This window comes from Ambystoma mexicanum, chromosome 10 (genome assembly GCF_040938575.1).
Source record: "Ambystoma mexicanum isolate Mex_15411 chromosome 10, UKY_AmexF1_1, whole genome shotgun sequence".
Taxonomy (NCBI): domain Eukaryota; kingdom Metazoa; phylum Chordata; class Amphibia; order Caudata; family Ambystomatidae; genus Ambystoma; species Ambystoma mexicanum.
In genome coordinates, this window is record NC_090932.1 from 810,422,545 (window position 1) to 810,446,962 (window position 24,418).

General features: G+C 45.9%; 1 protein-coding gene across 1 annotated transcript in view; it reads left to right on the top strand.

The window, feature by feature from the left end:
- LOC138491776 (otolin-1-like) overlaps positions 1–24,418 on the top strand; it is a 208,872-nt gene that overhangs the window by 75,547 nt on the left and 108,907 nt on the right. The window contains exon 4 of the mRNA XM_069618481.1: positions 22,650–22,721. Within this exon, the coding sequence (XP_069474582.1) occupies positions 22,650–22,721 (72 nt within the window). The remainder of the gene's footprint in view (positions 1–22,649; positions 22,722–24,418) is intronic.

A 24,418-nucleotide genomic window follows, 5' to 3' on the forward strand; every position in this document is an offset into this window, starting at 1 on the left:
AAACATCACTGCTGTTGTGGCAGTATAAGCTCTCACTGGAATTTACTTGAGTTGTATCCCACAGGGTCATTGTTTTGGGGTAGGATTGCATCTTCAGCCCTTGTTACATGAATTTCATATGGTCTTTAAGGTATTGTAACCATTATGAATTACTGGTCCTGCTAACCAAGATAAAGTAAATATTTTGCGTATAGTTATCCTTTACCAGTTCAAAGTCAAGCCTTTTGGTTTAACTAATGCACATATCAGGATACCCTTACTATCAAGATGTCTAAAAGCCGGGTGGGGCAAAGCTTGGTGGTATGCAGTAGACTGAGGTTTGGTCTCAGAAAGCTTAAGCCTCTCCTGGCCCACAGCCAGCTGTTGGATGACTGGGAGACTCCTGCCGTCTGAGCACACAGGAGGGTCTACTCGAACCTCACTTAGTATTTCCAGGAAGCGCTGTTACCCAAGTTGTTCACCATCTATATGGAGCAGATGGGTTATTTGGTTGTGGGGCAGGGTGTTGAGTATGCATCCTATCGGGCTCCATGGGAATATGGATTTACCATACCGCGCCGCTTATGATATTCCAGTAGCACTGGGATGTCAGGCGGCAGTAACAGTGTTACAAGGTTAGTGGCAACCCACTGGTAACACCGGCGGGTTACCGCCAACCTTGTAATGAGGCCCAAAGACTTTAAATTGGACCTGTTTAACTATCAGAGCCAATGCAGATGGCGCAAAACGGGAGAAATATGAGTTGCAGAAGAGGTGTGAACCCCAATTGTTGCCGCTATGTTCTGTAGAATTTGTGGCTGGCGTATCAAATACAATGACTGAGCTAAGAATAAAGAGTTACAGTAATCTACAACACTCAAGACTGAGGAAGCAACACCAGGGGCATTAAACTGCGGTGGTATAAAGTATAACACCTTTCACAGCACCCTGAGTTTGAAATGCCCAGTATGACAAACATCTAGATAAGAAAAGGGACATGGTACATGTAAACGGATTTAACTTCATAATATTGATCTATCTTACATAAAAACCTCCAAAGCATTCCGAGGCAAATAAGTACACAGTTCCCATGGGCTGGGCATTTTCGTATTCAACAAAATCCAATATTGGACCAAGTGGGCCACTCAACCAGGACCAAAGGCCCATAGGCAGAATACACAAAATAGTCCACGTGACTTTTTATTATTTCAAATATTTTTAGAAGCCTTTTGAATTAGCTAAAGCTGGCCCTCCAACCATCAATAAGTAGCCCTTGTGTGATGACGGTGCCTATTGGGAACTGATGTGCCGCCTATATAGGGTTAGGGGATAGACAGAGAAGGCTGGCACTAATTTATTTGATACTGCAATGTCAGAGAAGTTCAACAAATAGTGTCTATAAAACAAATTCCATACTATACAAAATTCCAGAAATACCGGAACAACCCCTACTCATCTTTTCACTTGTCCAACTTTTAACAGAAAAAAACAGGTTAATTCATCAAAGACGTCTTTGATGAATTAACCAGTTGTTTGCTGTTTTAAATTATAGCATGGAATGTGTTTTCTACACACTGGTCTTTTTGGTCACAAATCAACACGAATTTGGTAGAGAAACCTCATAGGTTAGACCATTCCATCGAAGAAGATACTTGGGTGTCCTTCTACTCAAAGAAATGTAATAGTGTCATTAATCACGCATATTCTTCTGACTGGTTGTCCAGTAAAGATTCAGAGAGTACGTGTCCATGGGAAAAGGAGGACATCATCTGGGCTATCGATCAACTGAAATCTTCCAGGGCCCCAGGCCCAGATGGGCTTTCTCCATTCATATTAAAAAAGGCCCCCATTGCCTGGGCGCACTTCTTAAAACCATATTTTGACGATATTTATGCCTCACACATCTTTCCTGCTTCTTGGGCCTAGTTGATTATTATCCCCATCTTTAAAAAAGGAGATCCCTCCCTCCCACGGGAATTACAGGCCAATTTGCTTTAATCAATTCTTTGCAGCAAGGTGTTTTCGATTCTCCTACTCAGAGATCTCAACACTTTCTTGGCCGAGGATGACATCATGCCACGGTTTCAGGTGGCATTTCGCAGACACATGGGAACCTCTCTGAAAGCCACGATACTGAAGCATCTGCTGCACACTCTGAAGTCTTTACAGGGAAGCAACATATATATGGCCACCCTGGACTTGTCTTCTGCCTTCGACTGTGTGCAGCAGCTATTGATCTGGGATAAATTACTAGAACTCAAGGTGATGAGGAAACTGGTTCAGTTAATTGTACTATTGCACAACAACTCCAGGTTGAGGCTTTGCCTTACTAAGGAAGGGGAGGTATCTAGACCTATCCTCACCAACCTAGGCCTCAGACAGGGATGTACCCTGGCACCGACCCTTTTAATCTATATCGAAGAGACATTGAAGATATGTGGGCTACCCAACACGTGGTTCTGGTTAAATTGGGCCATTTACAACTTTATCGGCTGGCCTTCGCGTATGGCATTATCATTTTAATAGGACTCTGCAGGGCCTCCAAAAGAAGCTACACATCTATTTTCCCAGTATACCCTCACAAACAACTTAAAGGTTAATGGACACAAATCCAAGGAGGTGGTGTTTTTAAGCAACAAGAAGCCCAAAACAATGTGGTGGTCCTTGGGTGCGGAAAGTGATGCAAAGGTGGCTTATTTGTGCTATCCAGGCTACAACTTAAATAATGTATCATCAATGAACATGTGGACGACTATGCTGAAAGAAAAAATTGTACCCTTGTTGTCCCACATGAAGATCATTTACAGGAAGCTATGCAGATATTCTTGTCTCCCTGTCATAAAGTACTATCTAGGCAAGGTTGAGCCTATCCTATTGCATGGCCTAGATATTCAATCAGTAAATCTGGAACCCACCTTAGATTCCATACAGGCCATGATATGGAAAAATGTGCTGGGCCTTTGGACGGCCATTCCTGGGGCAATTTTGAGACATAAGCTAAATCTAATCTCCCTGAACACCCGATTCCATTGAAAACAGCTGTTGATTCTTCAAAAATTTCTCCCCCCCAAAATTCCCTTTTTGAGGACTTCCAAAAAATCCTCACTACATCCTCTGTTAAATCTGTTAATCAATCCAGAGGCTCTATGGATGTACTGTTGGATCGTATTGGATCCTCTGAGTTGGAGGAAAATCCAGTGGCCGTGAAGAAAAAAATGTTTAGGGATGATTCGTGACTGACCTTGGAATATGCAAGGTTTCCGAGAAGGCTGGGCAATCTTTGTGTATACCTACAACGCTTTCCATGTGCTAAGGTCCATACAACATACATAGGATTTAGGTTAGATCAATTCAAAGCCAATGAACGGACAAAACACTGGGGCGATGAACAGCAATCAATGTCCTGTCGTTTCTGCAACTTGAGTAGCCGTACGGAAACACTTAAGCACTGGACTGTGGACTGCCATATTCTATCCCCGGTCAGAATGTTATCTTTCCCCAAAGTGAGCTATAGTTTCTCCACGGACAGCTCAAAGGAAATGCTGTGGTCAAGACTTATGTGGGGAGAGAATCTTTCTCTAATTTTGGCACTTGTTCGATTTTTAACAGCCATTGATTGTACATAAATTGTAGAGGAATACTTAGGATTCAAGAAGTAGCAACCAATTTGATTTTGCTTCATTGTATTACACTGTGTTGACTTGGTTCTTTTTTTATCTTTCTTCTTTTAGGTTTTATGTGACGATGTTGTGTAAAGTTTTATTTGAACTAAATCACACTTTAAAAAAAACTTCCCCTGAATTTGACTCTGTTTGCTTTCACAAATAAGAGATTCTGGTGCTCTACCATTAAAATTAATATAGACATTTTAGGTGACCAGCTCACTAGTTCCAGCTAAATACAGGCCTCTAACATGTGGTCAGCCTAACTTTACAGGTCTGAATCATGTGGCAGGGCCAACTCAGCATTTCATCCTTCTAAGGTTGATTCATTCAGTATTATTAAATTGGACAATAACAGCTGGTGGTACAACACTTAGATGCAGGAAGAAGATGACATGAAGTGCTGCACATCAACAGAATTTTTATTATTATTATTATTATTATTATTATTATTATTATTATTATTATTATTATTATTAGTGTTAAGCGGCTTCACTTCAACACTACAGCTAAGTCAATGCCTAGTCTGGGATGCTGAGGGAAACCCTTATTGATGTATTTTTATGTCCAATTCAGTACTCTGGATGACAACCCTTGTATAACACCCCCCTCTTAGAATCCCCCTGACCCCACTAAGCCAAGAAATAGGTTTGTTTTGCAAATTAAAAGGTTTATTTGAAAAATTAAACAATATATATATATATCACTTTTATAATAAATTAATATCTGATAGTACACTTAGACATATGATGTGGTACACTTGATTACTTAGAAGTAGTATAGAGGATGAGGTAGCTGAAAATGCTTGATGGTTTCAAGGAAATGCAAGGTGGAATAAATGCAGTACAGAAAATAAACTTGATATGATTTCAACCAACAACAATGTAATCACTTTTTCTCTGGCAATTCACCCCCCCCCCCCCTATGCAATGTAAGAAATGGAAGGAGATGGAAAGAGGAGCACACAGTTCTCAGGAATGCAATCAAATACAATACGAAATTCAGTTCCCCCCAGCAAGCTTAGAGGAAACAGGTAGAAGTTTGAAACACAGGCCCAAAATGCTTTTCAATGTGATGACTATGGATGGGAAAATGTGCTAACTGATTTTAATTCCCTCTAGAGATTCAGGGTGAGTGAGAGATGCTTGTTGGTATTAGTTCAGGCTCACTTTAGCAATGCTCTATGAGTTATACCAGGTTGCAAACGGATTTTAACAAAGGAAAGAATGGAGCTGCTATTTTGACAAGTGGAGAAATTGAGCCAAATCGCAAATCGCGGTAAATTTCGCGAGTGCATAAATCGCGATTGCGGAAAAAGTATAGGGAGTAGGAAGTCGGTTCTAGGTTCGTTGGAAAGCCTAGAATCACAGCTCTATAATAAAATTTCGTCCCTAGCCCAAACGGTTCAAGAGATACGGACGATTTAATAAAGGTAGATTTTCGGATTTAAAGTAAAACTCAAAATGACAGGTGACAGTTTTCAGCGTTAGGATGACATTTGACAGCTCGCAGCTTTAGAATGACAGATGACAGGATTACTAGGAGGCAGTTCTACTTAGGTTAAAATAGTTTGGATTAGATTATTTTAACTAAGAGATTGGGTTCTGCACAGTTCTGGCGGATACACACTCCTAATTTTGAAATGAATGGGCCTCGTCACGGATCTGGTCAGCTGGACTGGACTTCGGGAGGTTCTGCTCACAGCGTCTGGGTCAGTTCTGCTTTGCTGGTTTGTCAGGCACCGGTTCCCTCTGCTCGGCGAGTGGTTCTGCTAGCAGTCTCTGGTTCTGGATACTGCTCTTCTGTTAAAAGTTCTTGGCAAAGGATCCAAATAGCTCACCCGGCTGTGGAATAGTTTGCAAATGATTTTAAGAATGGTGAGGCCTGCTGAGAAGAGTTCTCAGTTTGTGGGTTTAGGCCTTGCTTTAAGTTCTGAAGTAAAGTTCTGGTCTTTGGAGATTGATGGATGTGAAGTCTGGAGTCTCCCGGCAGAGCGTCCCGCAGAAAATGGAATTGAATCTCTCTACCTGTCCCAGCAGTCTCTTTTTATGTGTTTTGGAAGTGGGTGTGTGCATGGCATAACTGAGCCTGTCCCTGCCCCTCTCTACTTGTCATTGGCCCAATTCTTCCCTCTCCCATGATTGGGGGAAGGAAATGGATTGTCATCATGATGAGGGCTGTTTATGGGCCAGAGGATCCTCCACTGGTCAATTTGCCCACAAATCTATATTTGATTCAAATACATATTTCCCAGATACACAATTTGTTGAAATTACATGTACACATTATATATTCCTTATGGTCCGTGATTGTCCGACTCTAATCTTCCTGGGGGCTTGCATTCAAAAATGACAACATTTTGCACTTTTTGACTGGTTTACCAATATCGGACATTTACCAAAAATTACACACATGTGCGCAAGGAGTATGGACATTAATTGATGAAGACATGCAGACATTTGGAGTGAGACCCTATTTTCCGCTAGCAACCCCCCAGAATACACCACAGGGTCCTAACGCCTCTTAAAACATGCACAGAAAAATCACAAGAATAATGATATTACTTATATAATTTTGACCAGTCCGCACTATGAGTTATCTATCTTTTTAACTTATGCCCTGGTCAAAAAGGGGTGTGACTTCCCACATCACATGGTGGACGAACAGGTTTATCCACTTCCACCAAGCTCAGCTGGCTCTCACAGGCACTTCTCCTCCCACTTCTCCCAAGAGGAAGCCACTTTACGGCCCCCCCAATATAACATTTGCCTGAGTCCATTGTTCAGTTTCCTGCAGTCCCCAGGTAATTCAATCAGAGAGGTGTCAACTCCTTTTGGTGGGGAAGCAGGATGCAGCTATGCCTGGGAAGAGTGGCTGAGCAGCTTTCTCCTGTCGGGGGTAGTTGTCAGGCAGAATTTAGCTAAATGTCACTTTAGTTCCTAGTTTACATCCAACTTACAATTTTTACATATACATTAAATAATTACTTCCTTCAAGTCATTTCAGAATATAGTTTTACATTGTATCCACCTCTTAGCAAGTCTTTCCTTGGTCTGGTTTGGGTTCCTCTGTTCAGTTTTACACAAAAGTCTGGTGGTTTTAAAACGCTGGCTTTCTGATAGTGGTGAGTACTGGTATTGCAACCATTTTTGGGATTAAGAAAATGAATTCCCCACAGTTCTGAGTTGCTTTTGGCAATCAGCATTGCCATTCCCAAGGGTTTCAGGCTACTGTGTGTGTAGCCCAATGGTGGTTTTAGGCAGTGCCCTCCTGTGCTCACAACATAGGCAAAAATGGGTGGCAGCCTATTCTTCATGTTTTCCCTGTGCACTCTCTGGGAAGTTCTGGCCATCATGATGTTTTCCATGCCAGTACTGCACAGTTTTATGGTAGGGCTTGGATGCATGGGTAAAAACATCCCACATTAGCAATAATAATAATAATACTAATAATAATAATAAACCTTTGGCATATGGCAGAACTCTGTCAGTGTTTGCAGCTATAGAATGTAACTCAGCCATGAGTTGATCAAGTCAATTATTTTCTGCTAGAAAAAGACACGTTGCCATAGGTTCTAGAAAGTCAGCTAGTTTTGTGTACAATCAAATCGATATGAAAGGTGCATCTTAGTGCAGGCCCCAGTATCTGGTACTGTTGATTTTTTGATGCACATTCACCTTGTGGTGCCGTCCTCCCATTAATATTGCATGGACCCATTCTTATTATTGGTCTTTGCTATCCAGAGCTGAATGAAAGAGTATATCTGTTGATGTGGCAATGCTGGTTCGTATGGCAGGGTTTGGAAAAATTCAACCAACACAGACAAGAAATCAGTCATGAAAAGAGTGCTTCCGTGCAAATATGAGGCAGATTAAGACATATCACAGAAAGTTAAAGAAAACTCAAATCTAGTCCCTTGTCGATTTACTTACTACAGTGTGTCCTCCACAATTCGACCCAGTGTAAAGCTAACCAACACTGCAAATAGGGTGCTGTGTCCCTGAGGAATGAAAAGTTACATTGTCATTGATCCTGAAGCACTGCAATCAGCATTTTTATAAAATAAGTGAAACCTGTGGGGGATTAAGGTATTGCGGCCCGCTCTGAAACGCCCACGAGGGCCACCATAGCAGTTGAGGGGAGGCCACGCCCCCTACCCATATATTCATGTAATGGCCCGGAATCTCCCCGCAGGGCCTGAAGCCCGTGGGGGATTAAGGGCACAGGTGTTGCGGCCCACTCTGAAAAGCCCAGGAGGGCCACCGTAGCAGTTGAGGGGAGGCCACGCCCCCTCCCCATATATTCACCGGCATCTCCCCACAGGGCCTGAAGCCCGCAGGGGATTAAGGCTGCAGGTGTTGTGCACCCGTAAGGTGTTCGGCGCCTGGAGGGAGAGGCGTGAATTCAGTCAAGCCCAAAATGGAGTGAGGACCCTGTGCACCCTGTGGGGTCTGAGGAAGTGACTGAGTCCAATTACGGTCTAACAGGTGAGCCTGATATTGCTGGACAGTGTTGTGAGGGGGGATTTGGAACTTTCCACAACGGGTACTGCAGTACGAACAGCACACGTGATGTGGGGAGGTGAGACCCCTTCTTGTTTTTTGAACTGTTCCAAGGCCTCTTTCCACTAAGGCCGCGTGATGGTTGGCCCACCCCAGGATGCTCCCTTTGGAGCTATGGCAGGAGGAGACATCTCCTCCCCCTTTTCCCCCCTCTAACACTCAACCTCCTCACTTTTATCAGACCTAAAGGGCCCCCTGGCCCCACTGCAACAACGCAAGTCAATTATGGGCAGAAGACTGAGGGGGGCATGGCGACCAAAGCCCCGGGGGTAACGCTGGGAGCCACGCATGGAATGGGAATTTGTATTGGGAGCCTCTGCTTGAATGAAGCTTCTGTCCAACTGTGTCCGGCCTCTGTGTGTGTCAAAGAGGGAGACTCTACATGCAAGCTACTCTGCACTTCCAGCCGCAGGGGGGGCAATACGGCCCTATTTGTCCATTTGTGGTCTTGCTACGTCTCCTCCCCCTACATCTGGCCTGGCAAGCCTCTTTCTGGATGAATTTGTGCCCTCTGTTAATTTGTTAACTCCTGGAGGGGGTCTTGACTGCGCGGCCACTGCCATTCTCTTGGACACCCTAGCCAATGGCTGCAAAAGGATTTCAACAGGCATATCGAAGCTGACTGGTGTAAATGTGCCACTGGCCCCACCTTTGGCCTCTTCCCTGGGACTGGCTCCTCTTGGCCCATTTTTTGGCTGAAATCCAGGTGTTACAGTCCCACAGCTGCCATTGGTTTTCCCTGAAGCCACAACACACCCCCAAACACATTCCCCCGTTTCTTCTGTGCCCATGTCTCTGGATTCCGGGGGCAAAGGTTCAGCTGGTCTGGGCAGGGGAGAGAGGTCCAGTGTCCCATCCAGCATCGGGAGCAAGTCCACGCTTGATGTCTCCTCAGGGGTCAGTTCCTTCCTCCGTTTTAGCCCTCTCTGGGCCATCAAACCCCCCCCCCCCCAAAAGGAGAACACTGTCCATCAGCCCCATCTTCCTCTGAATCTACAAAATTAGCAAGCTGTCCCTGTCACCTCCTACTCACTGAGATGGCTGAGATCAAAAACCTCCTAATGGTCTTGATTAAGGGGGTGCTGAGGGTCAGGGGGGAAGTTGGTGCGGGGAGAGGGGGTGAGGGTTCAGCTGGGGCTGGCCCAGGGTTGGTCAGAGGGATCTAATTTAGAGTCCTCCAAAGGGACTCATTCGTTGTACCCATGTCCGTCCCCTGCTTCTGTGTTCAGGACTCTCCCACCCACGAAGAGCCGATCAGTGGTGGTTCTTCCCCCAGTTCCTCCCCCACTGAAGGAGTCCACCGAGTCCCTAGTCTCGGGGGTCGAGCACTCATCTTTGCAGAACTCCGTAGGGAAAGCCCAGGGCAACTTGCGTCCAGTGGGGAGGGAGGATAGTGTTCTACACCCCGGTCAAGGGATACCCCCGTTGGGGTAAAAGACACCCGAAGGCCGTAGTAGCTCCACTCTGCTTCTCCACAGTGTCCCAAAACTATTGCCTGACACAAGAGAACCAAGGGATGCCCTTTGAAACACATGTCTTCACTGGTTGAGGGCTGTTGGGGATTGTGGGTTTGTGTCTAGGGGTTCTTTGCTGGAGTGCACTAAACTGTCCAAATTTCCAGCTAAAACAGATACTGTCAAACTGGTTTTCGGGGATGCCCTTATGGCAAGCGACGTTTGGGAAAAATGTAATGGCCTCTGGTGGACAAAGTAAAGTTGCATCAAAGTCAGCGCACCCTTTATGCCTGCCCCTGTGCGTCCCACAGTAACCCATCTAGCAACAGTCCCCTCTCAGGGGCTAATTTGACTGGCTTGGGCCCAAGGCCCTATGGGAATCACCAGAGCCAGGGGGACTGTAGTGCCTGATCCATGGCACAATTAACTGTTTGGGGGCACTCTTGGAGGGTGCAGCCTTTTGCACGGTATTGTAGTTTCTTTTCTGTAATTATGTATTAGAATTGTTTTTTAGGATGCACGTTGATTGCCTTTTTTGGCCGAATAAAGTTGAACAAACAAACAAAAATAAGTAAAATCAATAGGCTAGATTATTGTGCTGCAAGGCGGACTGCACCAGAACTGTCTCATGGCTGTTCTCCATTCCCCTTTGGTGCAGGGATCTTTTATCCCAGAGACAAGGGTAGGTTGGAAGCAGAGAGGTTGATTCACTGCAGCCATCAACAGAGCAGTCATGCTGAAGCCGTACAGCAGCCTTTCAATGTATTGCTCTGGACGAGGGGAACCAAGACAGGAGAGAATCATAGTAGTAAGAAATGTAGCAGCGAGATGTTTCAAGTTTAAGGCCCATAAATGCAAAGGCAACAAGTGCTCTCAGGCTAGGATTGCTGCAAATCCAATATCTTGCAGGGCCTTCACAGGCTGAGGTAAACATTATGGGAATCCAGCAACAGATCTCATGTCAGACTGTGATGGTTCTGAAGCACTGCCATTCTAGAAAACGTGTGTTCCTGTTACTCAAATGTCCCCCCACTATATTTTGATGCACCATTAAAATAACTCAAATGCATTAAAATAACTCAAATACCCTGTTTGACTTGCTCTTTTTCTTTTAAGGGACACCAACAAGTCATGGTGTGGCATCCATAGCAACCACGAGTGTAATAAGAGTAAACCTGTATGCATATAAACACTGATGCACATAAAGGCGGTGTTGGAATGCCATTCAATTCCAGGAGCTATACAGGATGCTTGCTAGCCATGCACTTTTTAAAAAATCTTAGTACCCACAACTTAAGGAATGGTACACAAAAGGTGTCTCTGGGCAGTGCACACCGCATTGAGCTATTTAGCTGGCAGAAGAATGCAACAATAAAATACCAATGAAGGGCCTGATTCATAGAAAGTTTTGCACATCGCAAAGGCACCTTGCACAGAAAAAGTGCACATTGTGGCGCGCAAAACTCATGTTTCCAATTCATGGATCGTACTTTGTGTGGGTCTGCACTCACTTTGTGCGGGTCCTTACCTACTGTGCGTGGTGCTGAGTGCTTTGCGTGACACACAGCGCAAAGTTTGAGAAAGGCCAGCGCAAATAAACAAATAGGGTTGGAACATGCATATCCCCCATTCTTTGCGCAAAATGAGGAAGAAGGAGGAATAAAGTGGGCTGTTGAGGAACACGCCACTTAAAAAACTAAAACGCCCACTGAAGCGCAAACATAGCACAATTCATGGATTCTAAACTGCAACTTCCCAGAGTGAAAAGGCACATGTAAATCTCGTGATCTCATCACCACATGATACATGATACAATGTGCAAAGCACAAAGGCCACATATAAAAGCATGCAATGCACACCATTACAAAATTGCACTTACAGGATGAATCTCGCTCTGGTAGCAGTGATCATATATCTTCATGAAAGAAGGAGGAGGAGGTTGGTAAGGGACAGGATTTTCTATCCTCGCACAGTGCTTTTTCGGATGCCAGATGACGAGTTGTGTGCAAATTATAGATTCCCTCACCATGTCATATTGGACCCGGTCGGGGAGTGCGAAAAAGACCTTGAATCACCCACCATCTGCCCTCATGCACTCACACTCCTGTAGAAGGTACTGACAGCCCTACATTTTTTGTCTATGCGCTCATTCCAGCACACCTCTGCCATTGTTAGGGGCATATTGCAGGCCACACAATGCCAGTGCCTGTAAAAGTTCTTGTGCTGTATAACATAACGTGCGTGTAGACAAATATATATGTTATGCACACCGCAGGCAAGGCAGAGAGTGTGCCAGGAGTTTTATGCCATAGAACACTTCCCACAGGTACTGGTAGGAATTGATTTATGCATGTTGTGCTACAGCCCCCCTCCTCCCCGAAAGAGTGAGTAAATGTACCACAACTGGAAGCATTGCCATTCAATCAATTCACAGGTCTTCTGCAATGCAAAGGAGTTATCATGCATGTGAATGCAAATTTCCCCGGAAGTACACATGACAGCTACATTTACCATCGTTCTCCACTATACCAGACACTGGCATCCGGAACCTTTGGCATCACTTGGCTCATCAGTGAGTATCAACTAACAAGCACATGGAAGCAGTCACATGTTATGTTATGCTATGTTGATTTATATCGCACACCACTACCACCCAAGGGCAGTTTCCACGCAAGAGAGGAGGGCTGGGTGTGTTAGTGGGGATAGGAGGATAGGATAGGTTCAGAACCAAGAGAACTGGCATCTGTGAGCATTGTTTTGCATGTGGTAGTTAATTCGGGAAGCCCTGTGTGTTGTAACCATATGGGTACTCAGCACCTCTGATGTGTGCTAGTGGTTGTGTTGTTTTGTGCTTGTGTGTGCATGTACCATGTGGATTGTGGTTGTTCACACTTGCTAGATGTATCCATAAGTGGTTCAGGGTGCATGTGGTTGTTGGTGTATGGCCATCTATTGTGTTGGTGTTCATTTATGTACTGTGTGCCGGGTTTTTTCTCTAGGTATGCTACCAGAATCTTAGAGATAGTGGGTTGCGAACATTAGATGGATAGTTGGTGTGTTTATGTGCAGTTTGGCTAGCCCCTAGTCAAGTGTAGTGGTGTTGGATATGTTAGAGGAGCAGGAAGTGGAAATGGGTTAGTAAATCAGTTGTTTTGATGAAGTCTTTGGTGTGAGTTGTTGGTTGCCGCTTGATGGTATGTCTCAACATTCTTGGTTGCGATTCCTCAGCCCATCTCCCATCCTCACTCTAGGTCAGATTGACCTCCCTGTGGGTTATGGTGGCAGGTGAGTGATTGTACCAAGTGTGATCCTGGTTACTCATCTAGGTTAGTCGCGGTTGTTGGGTGTGGACCTGATATTTGGTTGGTTGCCGAAAAGGTGCGTGCCGGAGTTATAAGGTAGCGCTGGGGGGGCTTGTCCAGGGGGCCTTGGTTACGGGTGGGCAGGTAGGGGGGCTTTAGTTGTGGGTGGTCAGGTTGTATGGAGCTTGGGCTTTAATGATTCACCTGTCTGAGTATCGTTGGTCCATAATTACGCATGGTGTTGTCTCTAAATCTGTCTGTTGGTTCAGCAGTCTTCTTTCCTTCCTCACTCTGGTTGTTGGGAATGGTTTGGGTGGTGAGAGGTGGGGTGGTGCACATTTCCAGTCCTCTAAGATACTGCCACTATTATCTGTGACTGTGTCACTTAGTGTATTCATTTTGGTCTGGATTGGTATTGCTGACGGTGTTCCTTTGCGGTTGTCATTGTCTGTTGAGTAACCAGGTTTGAGTCATTTCCTAAAGGTGATGTGGTCCTCTGTAGTTCAATTTATTTGGACATGGTGTTCCAGTGTCTGACAATTAGACGTGAGAACGCAGTTCCTCCGAATTTCCTTTTTTTGTATTGTTTTGTCTCTATTTGTAAGTCGTCACTTGATCTTAGGTCTCACCTTGGCTGGTAGCGGCTGAGGAATTTGTCTCCTTGTCTGTGTAAGGCTTTGTGGACAATGCAGAGTGCACATGACACACAGAATAACATCCCATGACAATCAATGCTAACAACAACCATTTCCACAATTGCTGGGGACAGTACCTACCTGCTCCCACCATTCCTGCTCTTGCCATTCAGGAATCCTGCCACCCCAGCTGAGGTAAGGTATAACGCAGCACACATAGCCACAAAGGGAAAAGTGTAACACATGTTTGTGGTGCTTAAGTCAGGCTTCCTCTCCCTTGACCACTCTGACAGTGTATTGCTATAAACCCCACCAGTAGTATGCAATGTAATCATGGCATCTTATGTCCTGCACAATGTTGCCACACAGCGTGGCATACCAGTAGAGCTGCAGGAGGGACATCACCTTCAGCCACAGGCACCACCCATCACCTTCGCAGGGCACAGGGACAGGATGTACGCAATCAGCTTGTGCAAACCTACTTCACCTGAACTGCAGCCCCTGTGGAGCACACACAGTTAAGCCACATCCCTGGTGCCCTTCAATGATGAATAATCCACCTTGCCCATAAAAACACCCCAAGTGTGTGTCTGGGAAGGGGAATCTGTGTGTTCCCATAGCCATCAAATCAAGTGCACAAACCACTGGCACAGTCCTAGCCAGTGGAAGTAACAGTATCCTTGTAGCTCACACCAATGCACACAACACAATCAATTAAATCTGTTGTCACTTTCACATGCTCACCATCAAAAATTGGGAACTCATACACCCAACAACACACAGGAGCACACAAGTAGAAAGGCACAACACATAATGTAAGCAGGAACACATATTTGTGAGAATTACTGTGGCCACCCTGGGTGTGTCTCACCCTAGTGTACACGTTGAGTGGCTACTCCATTACCTGCCAACAATACAGCTAGTGTAGCACATCTCTATATAAATAGTCATACAGACTGAAGGTCAGTTCAAGAAGATGTCCACCTCACATCAGCTCTTTCCCTTGAGACTCTGCTCCATCTATCCTCAGTCATGTAGCAATGTAGGTGCCGAAACCAGTCTAGACTGCTGAGGTGCAGCGTACAGGCATTCCACATGGCTTTGTTCTTGCATAGCAGCAGCTGTCTCCCTTTGCAGAACGCCTCAGAAGAAACAAAAACACAAGGTCACAGTGGGTAACATATCCCTGCACCCAATGACACTGTACCCTGTGCCCCCCTGAGTGCCATGCAACAACTGCAATCCACAAATCAACAGCTTCCCATCTCCATGTCTCCTTCCGCACCCATGCAGGTGGACCAGCTCACCTCAGGCAAAACACCACATACAGACAGCATCCCCTCCCACAACAGCACCACTGTGTGCCCCTTCAGTGCCATGCAACAACTGCAATCAATGACTCAACCCCCTCTTACCTCTGGCTCAAGCTGCTGGTTGTGCCACTTTAGCGAGTCCTTTAGCAGGGTCTCCCACGTTGGTTAAGTCTTCTTGTATCTTCTTTATATAGAGACTAGAAAGTATCCACAGGAACGTTTAGCTTCTGCTGCTTTTCAAGACTTTAAGCCTCTTCGAACTGCCTTTTAGATAGGGTTGTGTTTTGGACTTTAAAATACTTACTGTGTAGCGAAACTGCCTCAAGAACATAGAACACTAACCAACTGTTTTCCTTCCCAAAAATCACTATCATATGTGTGTATGCTGACTAAATACAATTACTGCATTACTTTGTGGGTGCACGTGATTACCGATAGTACATCAGACCTGCCCAACTCCTGTAACAATTGTGAGTGTTCAGCAACTACCCACTAAGAAGTGACCTTTGAAATTATTGTAAAGTATACCTATGTGTGTTGGTTTATTGTGCTGAGTACTTAACAGTGACTCTTGTGTAAATATAATAAATCTATATTTTAATATTAATATATGTGTGTTTCTTTGATGTGCATTACTAACTGGGTTCAGTGTACTTACCCACAGCTCACATCTTCCTCTTAAGCTATGCCTGACTGCTCTGACACTCTACCAAGGTCTCTGAGTAGTACAGAATGATACTAAGAGTTGGGGATCTACAAACCATGTGGATAGCTTACTAAAATCTTACCTCCAAGTGAAATTTTATTAAAACTCCCCTTTCAGCTGGAAGGTTTCAAATTAATCTTACCCTCTGGCATTGCTCTCGGCAACCCTCCAGACCATCGTTCTTCAGTACAGACTGATACTAAGAGTTGGGGATCTACAAATCATTGCATTGGGATAGCTTACTAAAGTCTTACCTCCAAGTGAAATTTTAGAAAAACTCCCCTAACAGCTGGAAGGTTTCAAATTAATCTTAACCTCTGGCATTGCTATGGGCAACCCTCCAGCCAATCGTTCTTCACATGCCAAGTGATTACAAAAGAAGAAAGACCATAGGCAAATCAGGATTGGTCTCACCCCAAAAGGGGCAGTCCAGCACGAACTGCTTGGTCACATCCCTTCTGCACGAGACCACAAGCATCCCCAGACATGTTTCAGCCGTGTTGGGCTACATCAGTGAGGAGAAGCCTGGGTCTCTAGGGCCAGCAGGCTTGGGAGCCATGTCTGGGGCATACCTGTCCCACTCATGGTGACTAAGAAAAAATAAAAGAGGTGATGGCTGGAAGGTTTCAAATTAATCTTAACCTCTGGCAATGCTCTGGGCAACCATCCAGGTCATCATTCTTTGTATGCCAAGCCATTACAAAAGGGGAAAGACCATTTGCAAATCAGGCTTGGTCCCACCCCAAAAGGGGCCGTCCATCCACAACTGCTTGCTCACATCCCTTCTGTATGAGACCACAAGCATCACCAGAAAAGGACTGGCCTAGGTAGGGCTTGTAGAACCTCCTTGACATGCTCGCATAGTCACACGTTGTGGAATAATACAAGGACTTGGTCAATGAATCATGTAAGGAGATGTACAACTTGACAACCATGGTTTACTTAGCAGTGCCCTCTGAGTGCCTGGGTGGGCCCCGGCCCTGGAAAGCTATAATGCAATTAGCAGCTGCATGCCCTGCCAAGGTACTCGCTACCACCCCTGTGCACCATAAAACCACCTTGGTGTTTACGCCTAGAGCCATGCAGATGGGTTGGTTCTGTGCCAGGAGGCCAGGGGCTGTGCCTGCTTAGCAGGCTCATTTGAAGAGCTATCTCATGCCCTGGCCTGAGCTCCTTGATGGCTGTGGGTGCTACCATCTCCCCTGAGCACCTGCCTCGAACGTTGGTTGACTGCTTGACTGGCCAGCAGTGGAACCGGGGCATCCTGTCCCTCCCTGAAGGGAAAAACACCAATGCAAAATTAAATGTCCAGTTAAGTCCATAAGGAGGTAGGTTGCTTATGACCAGAACTCCCCCTGTCACTCAGGGTAAACATAATACAAGAAGGCTCAGTCACCTTACTCTGAATTACTTAAGAAAATGTGTAAGGGACCTGTCTCAGCTCCACTTGATTCTTGCTTCCCCACCTAGGATTTGTGGTGAAGCCATTGTGCCGGTTGACATTGTGTTGAAAGCACTGCACCCCTCCAAGCTGGACAAGGGCATAGCCTCATGCAATGTCACATCAGAGCATAGCTTGCTGGGGGTATCCTGCCTCCTAACAGTGGTGGAAATAACAAGCGTAAGGTAGTGTTCCAAGAGGCAAACTATTTTTCTGGCCAGCAGGGTGCCTGGCCATCAAAATAACCTCACATGCCTTGCATGTGGTTGTCAGTGTAGTATGGGCATGTGACTCCCAGCACTCCATGGGACTTATTTGATACTTTGTTTGTCTAGGGTTGGACTGCTTGGCTGGCCTCAACTGTTGTTCCAAGCAATAAGCTTGCATCTGTCTTGGGACCATGTCAATGGCCTCACACTCTCAATGTGTGTGGCTCTACCCTGCAAGCACAATGACTGGCCGAGTAGCCTACGGGTAACCAAAGTCTTTGGGGACTGAGGGGGAATATTGCTTCAGAGCTGAAACCAAAGAGGATAGATGGAAGGGCACCACCATCATTGGAGCCTACATCTCTATTTGACCATGCATGGGAAACCCCACCCGGCCCATACACATAAAGGATTCACAGATAGGTAGCTCTTCTTTGATTTTGTGCGTGGTAGTGCATGTCTGTTCCAAGTTGGTGGAGTCATTTGTCTGGGTAATTTTGATAATGAATGGGACTCCTCCATGACTACTTACGTGACCACAAGTGTTCGGCGTTCAATTTCGTATTGAGACAAGTGGCATTCATCAACACGAGATTGACCAATAACACATCTGTGATGCTGTCAGATGTCTGGGGCGGCACATTCGCCACACTGAATGGATCAGCGTGTGTCTACCCTTTGCTGACAGGCGTGGTTAGCCGTTGAACTGTGTTTGTGATATGGATTGGGGTTTACAATTATATCACATGCACTAGGAATTACCAGTAAGTGCAGGTCAAAAACTGGTTTGGATAAAGTGCCTGCCATTTGTACACATTGCGCCTCACCATAACTGATTGACTGGATGTTTCAGTGAGTTCCATGGATTGGTTCTGCTGGGTTTGGCGACAGCCCTGTCAGAGTGCTTATAAGAGGATCAAACTTGATCATCCAGAGGAAGCAAAAGTCACAACAAGGCTTCTGTATGTTGACCTGTGGAAGGGTCATCAATGGTGGAGCAGCCGTTGCGTCCCAGACATGCACACCCACATCCTAGGGTGCCCTTTCGTGCCATGGTCTGGCCAGTGTACTGTTCTGCAAACCAGCAGATGGATGTGTATATCTGGCACGGTGGAGTTAACCTGCTGGTAGAACACAAACCATGCACCGGCAAGGGAGCCCTGGGTGGACCCCTTCCTCTACAAACTTGCACTGGAGTTGCCGTGCTTGCTGGGTGCACTCCTTTCTCTGACTTGCTAGCAGGCGGTGATGGAACCACAGTCAGAAGGAAAGTCCAGAATGGGTGAGTCTAGGAGCTGAGGGAAACCTGGCTGTTCTCAAAGGATTGCTCCCCACGTGGACAGGGGCCTGCCATGCTGGCCGAGCTCAGAGCCATGGTGCAGCCAGGCCTACTCCACGGGTGGTTATTGAGGTTCTGGCTGCCCACTGCTGTGGGTGAGCGATGCTCATTCTTGCGGGTGCAGCGGGAGACATACCCTTGTGACCAGGCACCTGGACCGTGGCCCTGTGCAGCTGTGCTGGGGTTCGAAGACCCCAGTGGTCCCACCCATCCCCCACCCTGCCTGCCTCTGGCCCTCCTCACCTCCTTCCTGAAAGGGGAACGGGAGGACATGGTTGTTAAAGGATTAGTGGATTGATCTGGTTGTCCGGTGGTGGTGCTGCCGGCCCCCATCACTGTGTCAAGCCCTTGTTGCGCTACTACAGAAGATGGTTGGTGGGCTTCCCTGGCTGAGCACCTGGAACCTCTTCATTTGAAAGATGCAATGGTCTTGGCCAACTCACAAGTGGAGAAGCTAGATGGGGCATGAGGCTCCCTCGCTACATGAGCAGGCAGGATAGGTGGCACTGTGTCCCCCCACCCCTCCTGCACTTGCAGGTTTGGGCTGATTTCTGCACAAAAAATGTACCTGTGACTACTGGTGGTTGGTCACTCGGCTTGCGCATCAAAGAGGAAAGCAACTAGCTGTGAGAATCGGTGTTAATTGCAGGACACATTGATCGACAGCCTGAATGCACCTTGTGTCCCTGTATACCCCCTGGGGCTCCAGCTGTCTGAGGATTTCTTGATTCTCAATAGCCCCGGGGACACTCCCTGGGTGTGTGCCTGGGGTTGTTGCAGATACCCCATTCACTTCATCCCTCTATGGTCAGTCCCTGATCAGCACCATTGCAGGATGCATGAACTCAGCACAGAGGTTTGGTGCTGGAGCATCCTGGCCTCCCCGTTTCCCCACCCCATGGGTTTGGGAGGGCCGGGCACCCAGTGTGCCCTAGCGGTGGTGGTGGTGGAGCAGCTGGACATGCCACTTTTTTCTCTCTGTGGTGTTCCATGTCTGCCTGCGTGGGAGAGCCCTGGAGTGCAGGACTTGCGAATGTGTCTGATGGCCAACTCCTCCCCGGGTGTTCTTTGTGCTGATAGGGACAATGCACACATGGCTGTGCCAGAGGTTGGGGCTTGGGGAAACCCCCTCAAATGGGTTCCATGTGATAATATTGCCGCAAAAATATCGCCATACAAAAATGTCACCATATTTTTGCCGCAAAATTACCCCATGGAACCTGCAGGGAACACCCCCGCAACCCCCATATATACTAAAAGGGAGCGGGGGACACCCCCGCAACCCCCCTATCCATTTACCCCATAAATTATCCCCACCAAAAATATCGCCTATGGCCATTCCCGACAACCATATGTACAGCAATATTTTTGGTGGGATAATATTACCTGATACCCTCAAATGTCCGGGCCCTCAAGTCGGCTGCCTGAGCTTTAGCTCCCCAACCAGGACCTAAAATCAGACGTGGTGATAGGTTGAATTGAAGCATAGTACTAAGTGGTGGAAAGGAAATTAACTAGGCTTCCCTCACAAATGTCAAGTGAAGAGGGAAGAAACCAGCACAGAATCCATGTCCAGCAGCAGGGAGAAGCTGGCAGCACCCCCGGCACACTGGGATTGGGTCATCTTGGAGTTGTGTTGCTTGGGAATGCAGGCCAAAGTGGGTGGTAAACTCTGTGTAAGCCCAAATAGACACAAGACTGATAGCCAACAAGCACATAAGTGAAAGTTGAAAAGAACTCTGAAGACAGAGGGAGTGAATCCGTCAAGAGGTAAATGGGTGTGGTCCATGCAGTCCTCTCAGAGGATTCAACAAAATGGGCAAGTCGGTGAGCCAGAATGGTGGATCCTCTCATGGGACTGCTGCCTGGGCCCACACAGCCCCTGCAAGTTTCATTCCCTCACTGGTGGCACACTGCAACTGGCTCTGTGGTGGCCCGTGTGGGGCAGGTGGCTCTCTGACCTAGCTGAGGGTTACACAAACCCTGGCAGCAGTCTCGCTGTCTCTGCGGGGCCAAGGATGAATGACCGCTGCTGTGCCCTCCCCCACCAACTATCATGGGCCCTGTTGGGGGGGTCAACGGTTCAGTCATGGGGGATGGGGCCCTGTGATCAAAGTGTGACTGTCGACTGGGATGAACTCTTTGAGTGTGCCTTGATTGCATTGTGCTGCTGGGTGGAGAGGGCCACAAAGGGCACCAGGGGCTGCAGTGATGTCAGTTACCCACCCAACCCATCTTCAAATGAGTCAGACATGTGTGCAAGTCACAGGCCTGTACCAAACCCATAGTGCAATAAAGATGAGGGCTGGCGCACACTTGCTGAGATGTGATCCTGTTGTTGCATTGTGGCGGCTGCACTACCAGCCCCTCTAACCCGCTCTGTCGTGGAAGTGGAGCATGAGCATGTGTGATAGAACCCAAAAGATGGTGAACTTGCCTGGGCGGGGCAAAGCCAGAGGAAAAACTGGTGGAGGGCTGTAGTGTTCCTGACGTGCAAATTGGTCATCTGACCTGAATATAGGGAAAATAGAATAATCAAACCATCTAGTAGCTGGGTTCCTCTGAAGTCATCCTCAGGAGAGCTGGCACCCAAAGATCCCCACCTTCACCTGGTAAAGCAAATGATCAGAGCCATTGGAGGCAAAAGCATCTCAACCTATTCTCAAACTTAAAATAGGCAAAAAGACAGGCTCACAGGTGTGGAGCTAGTGAGCCTGCAAGTACACATTGGGCCACTTTTGGGAAGCAGAACTGGCACTGTGGATTAACCTAATGTTGGGTAAGGTGACCCGTGACAATGCCCATCAGCTCCAGAACATGTGTTGGTTGATACAGACAGCAAAACAGTGGCCAGGGAAGACAGAATCTGCAAAAGGAGTGAGTGACAACACACCTGCTCAATTAACTGGCCCTGGAATGATTTGTTAATTTTTGATGTCTCTAGTTCAGAATCATTTACATAGGTGTGTCGGGGTACGTTTTTCATTTCAGTTTATTTTTACCAGGCTTATCTATTCATTCATGTGTACTTGTGTTTCCAAGTAGTTTAAAGGAAATGTCACTCACTTTGGGGCCGGACATCTCCTGTTCCTGAATTGTTTGCTTAGCACACAGAAAATGAGGCAGTTTCTTGATGAGTTCCTTACTGGAAATTAATAGAGAAAATGTGGCAGGTATGTTGTTTTGGGCAAAATGTATTTATTGATATCATCTTTTAAGCATCCTGCTCACAGAAGGCACCACTTATAGTAAAGTTTTCTGTTATTTTAAACATGGTTCTGTCCTTCTGTGAGGAGCACGCAATTTTTGGGGAGACGCGATGGGAGTCCGCAATGTTGTGAAGACCCAGTTTGCACATGTCAGGAGTGACCCAGGTCTGTGTGTTGTACCAGGCTGGACATTTGTTTTTTTTCACCCGGGATTCACAGTTTGTAGTGAAGCTCTCCATGTCACTTCTGTGTTAAGGGAAAGCTGTCCGCTGTGAGGCCTGCTTCATTTATGTGAGCAGTATTACCAGCGGATCTTGCGGATTGGCACTCCTGTAATTATAGGGAGCGCCACTCCATAAGGCCTGATGGCAGTGTGGCGTTGCAGAGATCCAGTACCATGGTAGAAACAGGGTCATGAGCAGAACTTCCACTATGGGAGTGCCACTTTGTGACCCCTTTTGACATCAAGGACATATCGCCTTCGGTTCATTGGAAGATTTACAGGCTATGCAAGGCTTCCAAGTCATACCGCCTCATGTAGCTCGGAAATTGACTAACGAGGACAGTCTTCATATCGCCCCAGGATACAATAGTTGATATTTTACACACATTAGTTTTTTTAGTTTCCCCATGGCATCTCCGAAATATTTAAATAATTCAGTCATTGATAGTTGAGCAGTACAGTTTTTTTTGAGATTGCAACAAATGAAACATAACATGCATGGGATTACTGTGGTACTCGAATACTATTTCAAATCAGTGATGTACCACCTCTGTGGATGATGAAAATGATTTAGATTTAATTCCAGTAATTTATAATGCATTTGTTAATATGCAGGAGAGAAAGGAGAGTATGGTGAACAGGGAACAAATGGAATTCCAGGATTTCCAGGAAAGCCCGGAGAGCAAGGCAAGTAAAATGCATTTAAACATACATATATTTCTTTCCATTGTTTGTCATTGCTCATAAGCTCTACGTGCATTTAGTAAACTAGTAATCACATAACATTGAATTCTACTTTTGAAGAAATATGTCAATTCTGCTGACCGCCTTGAAGACGAAATGTACGACTTTGAATCCTGGATCATTGAGATTAACTTAGTCACTCGATAGTATTAAATATTTAGTTTTTGTTCTCATAAAAAATGTAACTTAATTTTTTTTTAATTTTTTGATGAGAACAAAAACGAAAACATTTAAGACTAAAGGATAACTAAGTCATTAAACTGAAAGACAAGAGAGTAGTCATTTAGTAGCTTCCTAGAGAATATCTTTCTGAAGAATATCCCTCAAAAGACGCCTAAGCAGACACCAATAAATATTTGGCCGCAAAATAATATCAGATCTCATGATATAAATATCACTCCCAAGGTGTCGGGTTGGGTGACATTAATTAGGTCAAAAGTGAAATTGGTGTTTTTGGTCTGAAAATCATTTAACTGAAAATTGCGACTCACCTCGATTTCAACAAAAAATGGTACCCCCCCAAAGTGCCGGACTTGAGTAACATGCAAGATAACCATATATTCTATCTGCTCGAAGAACCCCATGTGTGCCCTTTTCCCCCGTCGCAGATAGGGGCTTGAGAGCACTCCCAACTATGTCCTCCATCTGGAATGATTATATATGGAGAAGACAGGGAGACATGGGGAACCAGAGTAGGGTAATATGGCACCCACACCACATTGAGAACCATTGAGATTAGCTACTCTGTGAATTTATGGTGGGGACAGTGGGCGGCTCCTCACTAGGTAGTGTCTACTGTGTTTATTTGCCACCCTCTAGCTTCCACAGAAAACGTGTCTGTTGTAGTTTAACTGGTGTTGCGGATGCCAGGGTCACTGTGGACTTTGTACCCTAGTTCAAGGGGGCTCAATGATTGGCTGTGGGAGACTACAGGTGAACACTCTGTCTCAGTTTGTGCATCCCAGCCACAGGGTTCTCCATTGGCTGATGACGTACATTCAAGATGGATGGGGAAAGTCTTGGCAGACAAGTAGCACTAATGAACACCCAGAGATATATATTTGAACAATAGCTTGAGTCTCTCTAGAAAGCACACAGCTGATGGAGGGGATAACAACTTGTACTGAATACAGATACAGAATTTGTGACGGGCTTCTGAGATACTGCTATAGAGACTCCATAGAAAACAATGGAGAAAATAGAATGCTTGATGGACACTTTTGAATTTAGGTTGGTTTTAATGTGAGGACAAGGTAAAACCACTGAACAAGACCTGTAGGAAATAGGCATGCAGGTACAAGCTCCTGCAATGAACATGTAGCTGATACACCGCTATAAGAAACCCTGGCTATTACATGGAATATGATGGACATCATGTTTATACTAGACAAAATTTGGAAGTAGCAGAAAATGTTGTCAGATCGTCGAACACACCTATGCTGGGCACCCCTAACACAGTAGAGTCAGAGTACCTGATTGGGACACTGCTGACGGTTTTCAATAACATGTTGGTCTTGCAGAGTAATGGCAAGCGATTTCAGATTTTAAAAGTCTTTTATATTATTACCTTAGGGAAGTAGTGGATTGCATTGGTGAAGTTATGGCTGCATAGTAGTAATTTTGCTTAAAGACCAAATGGC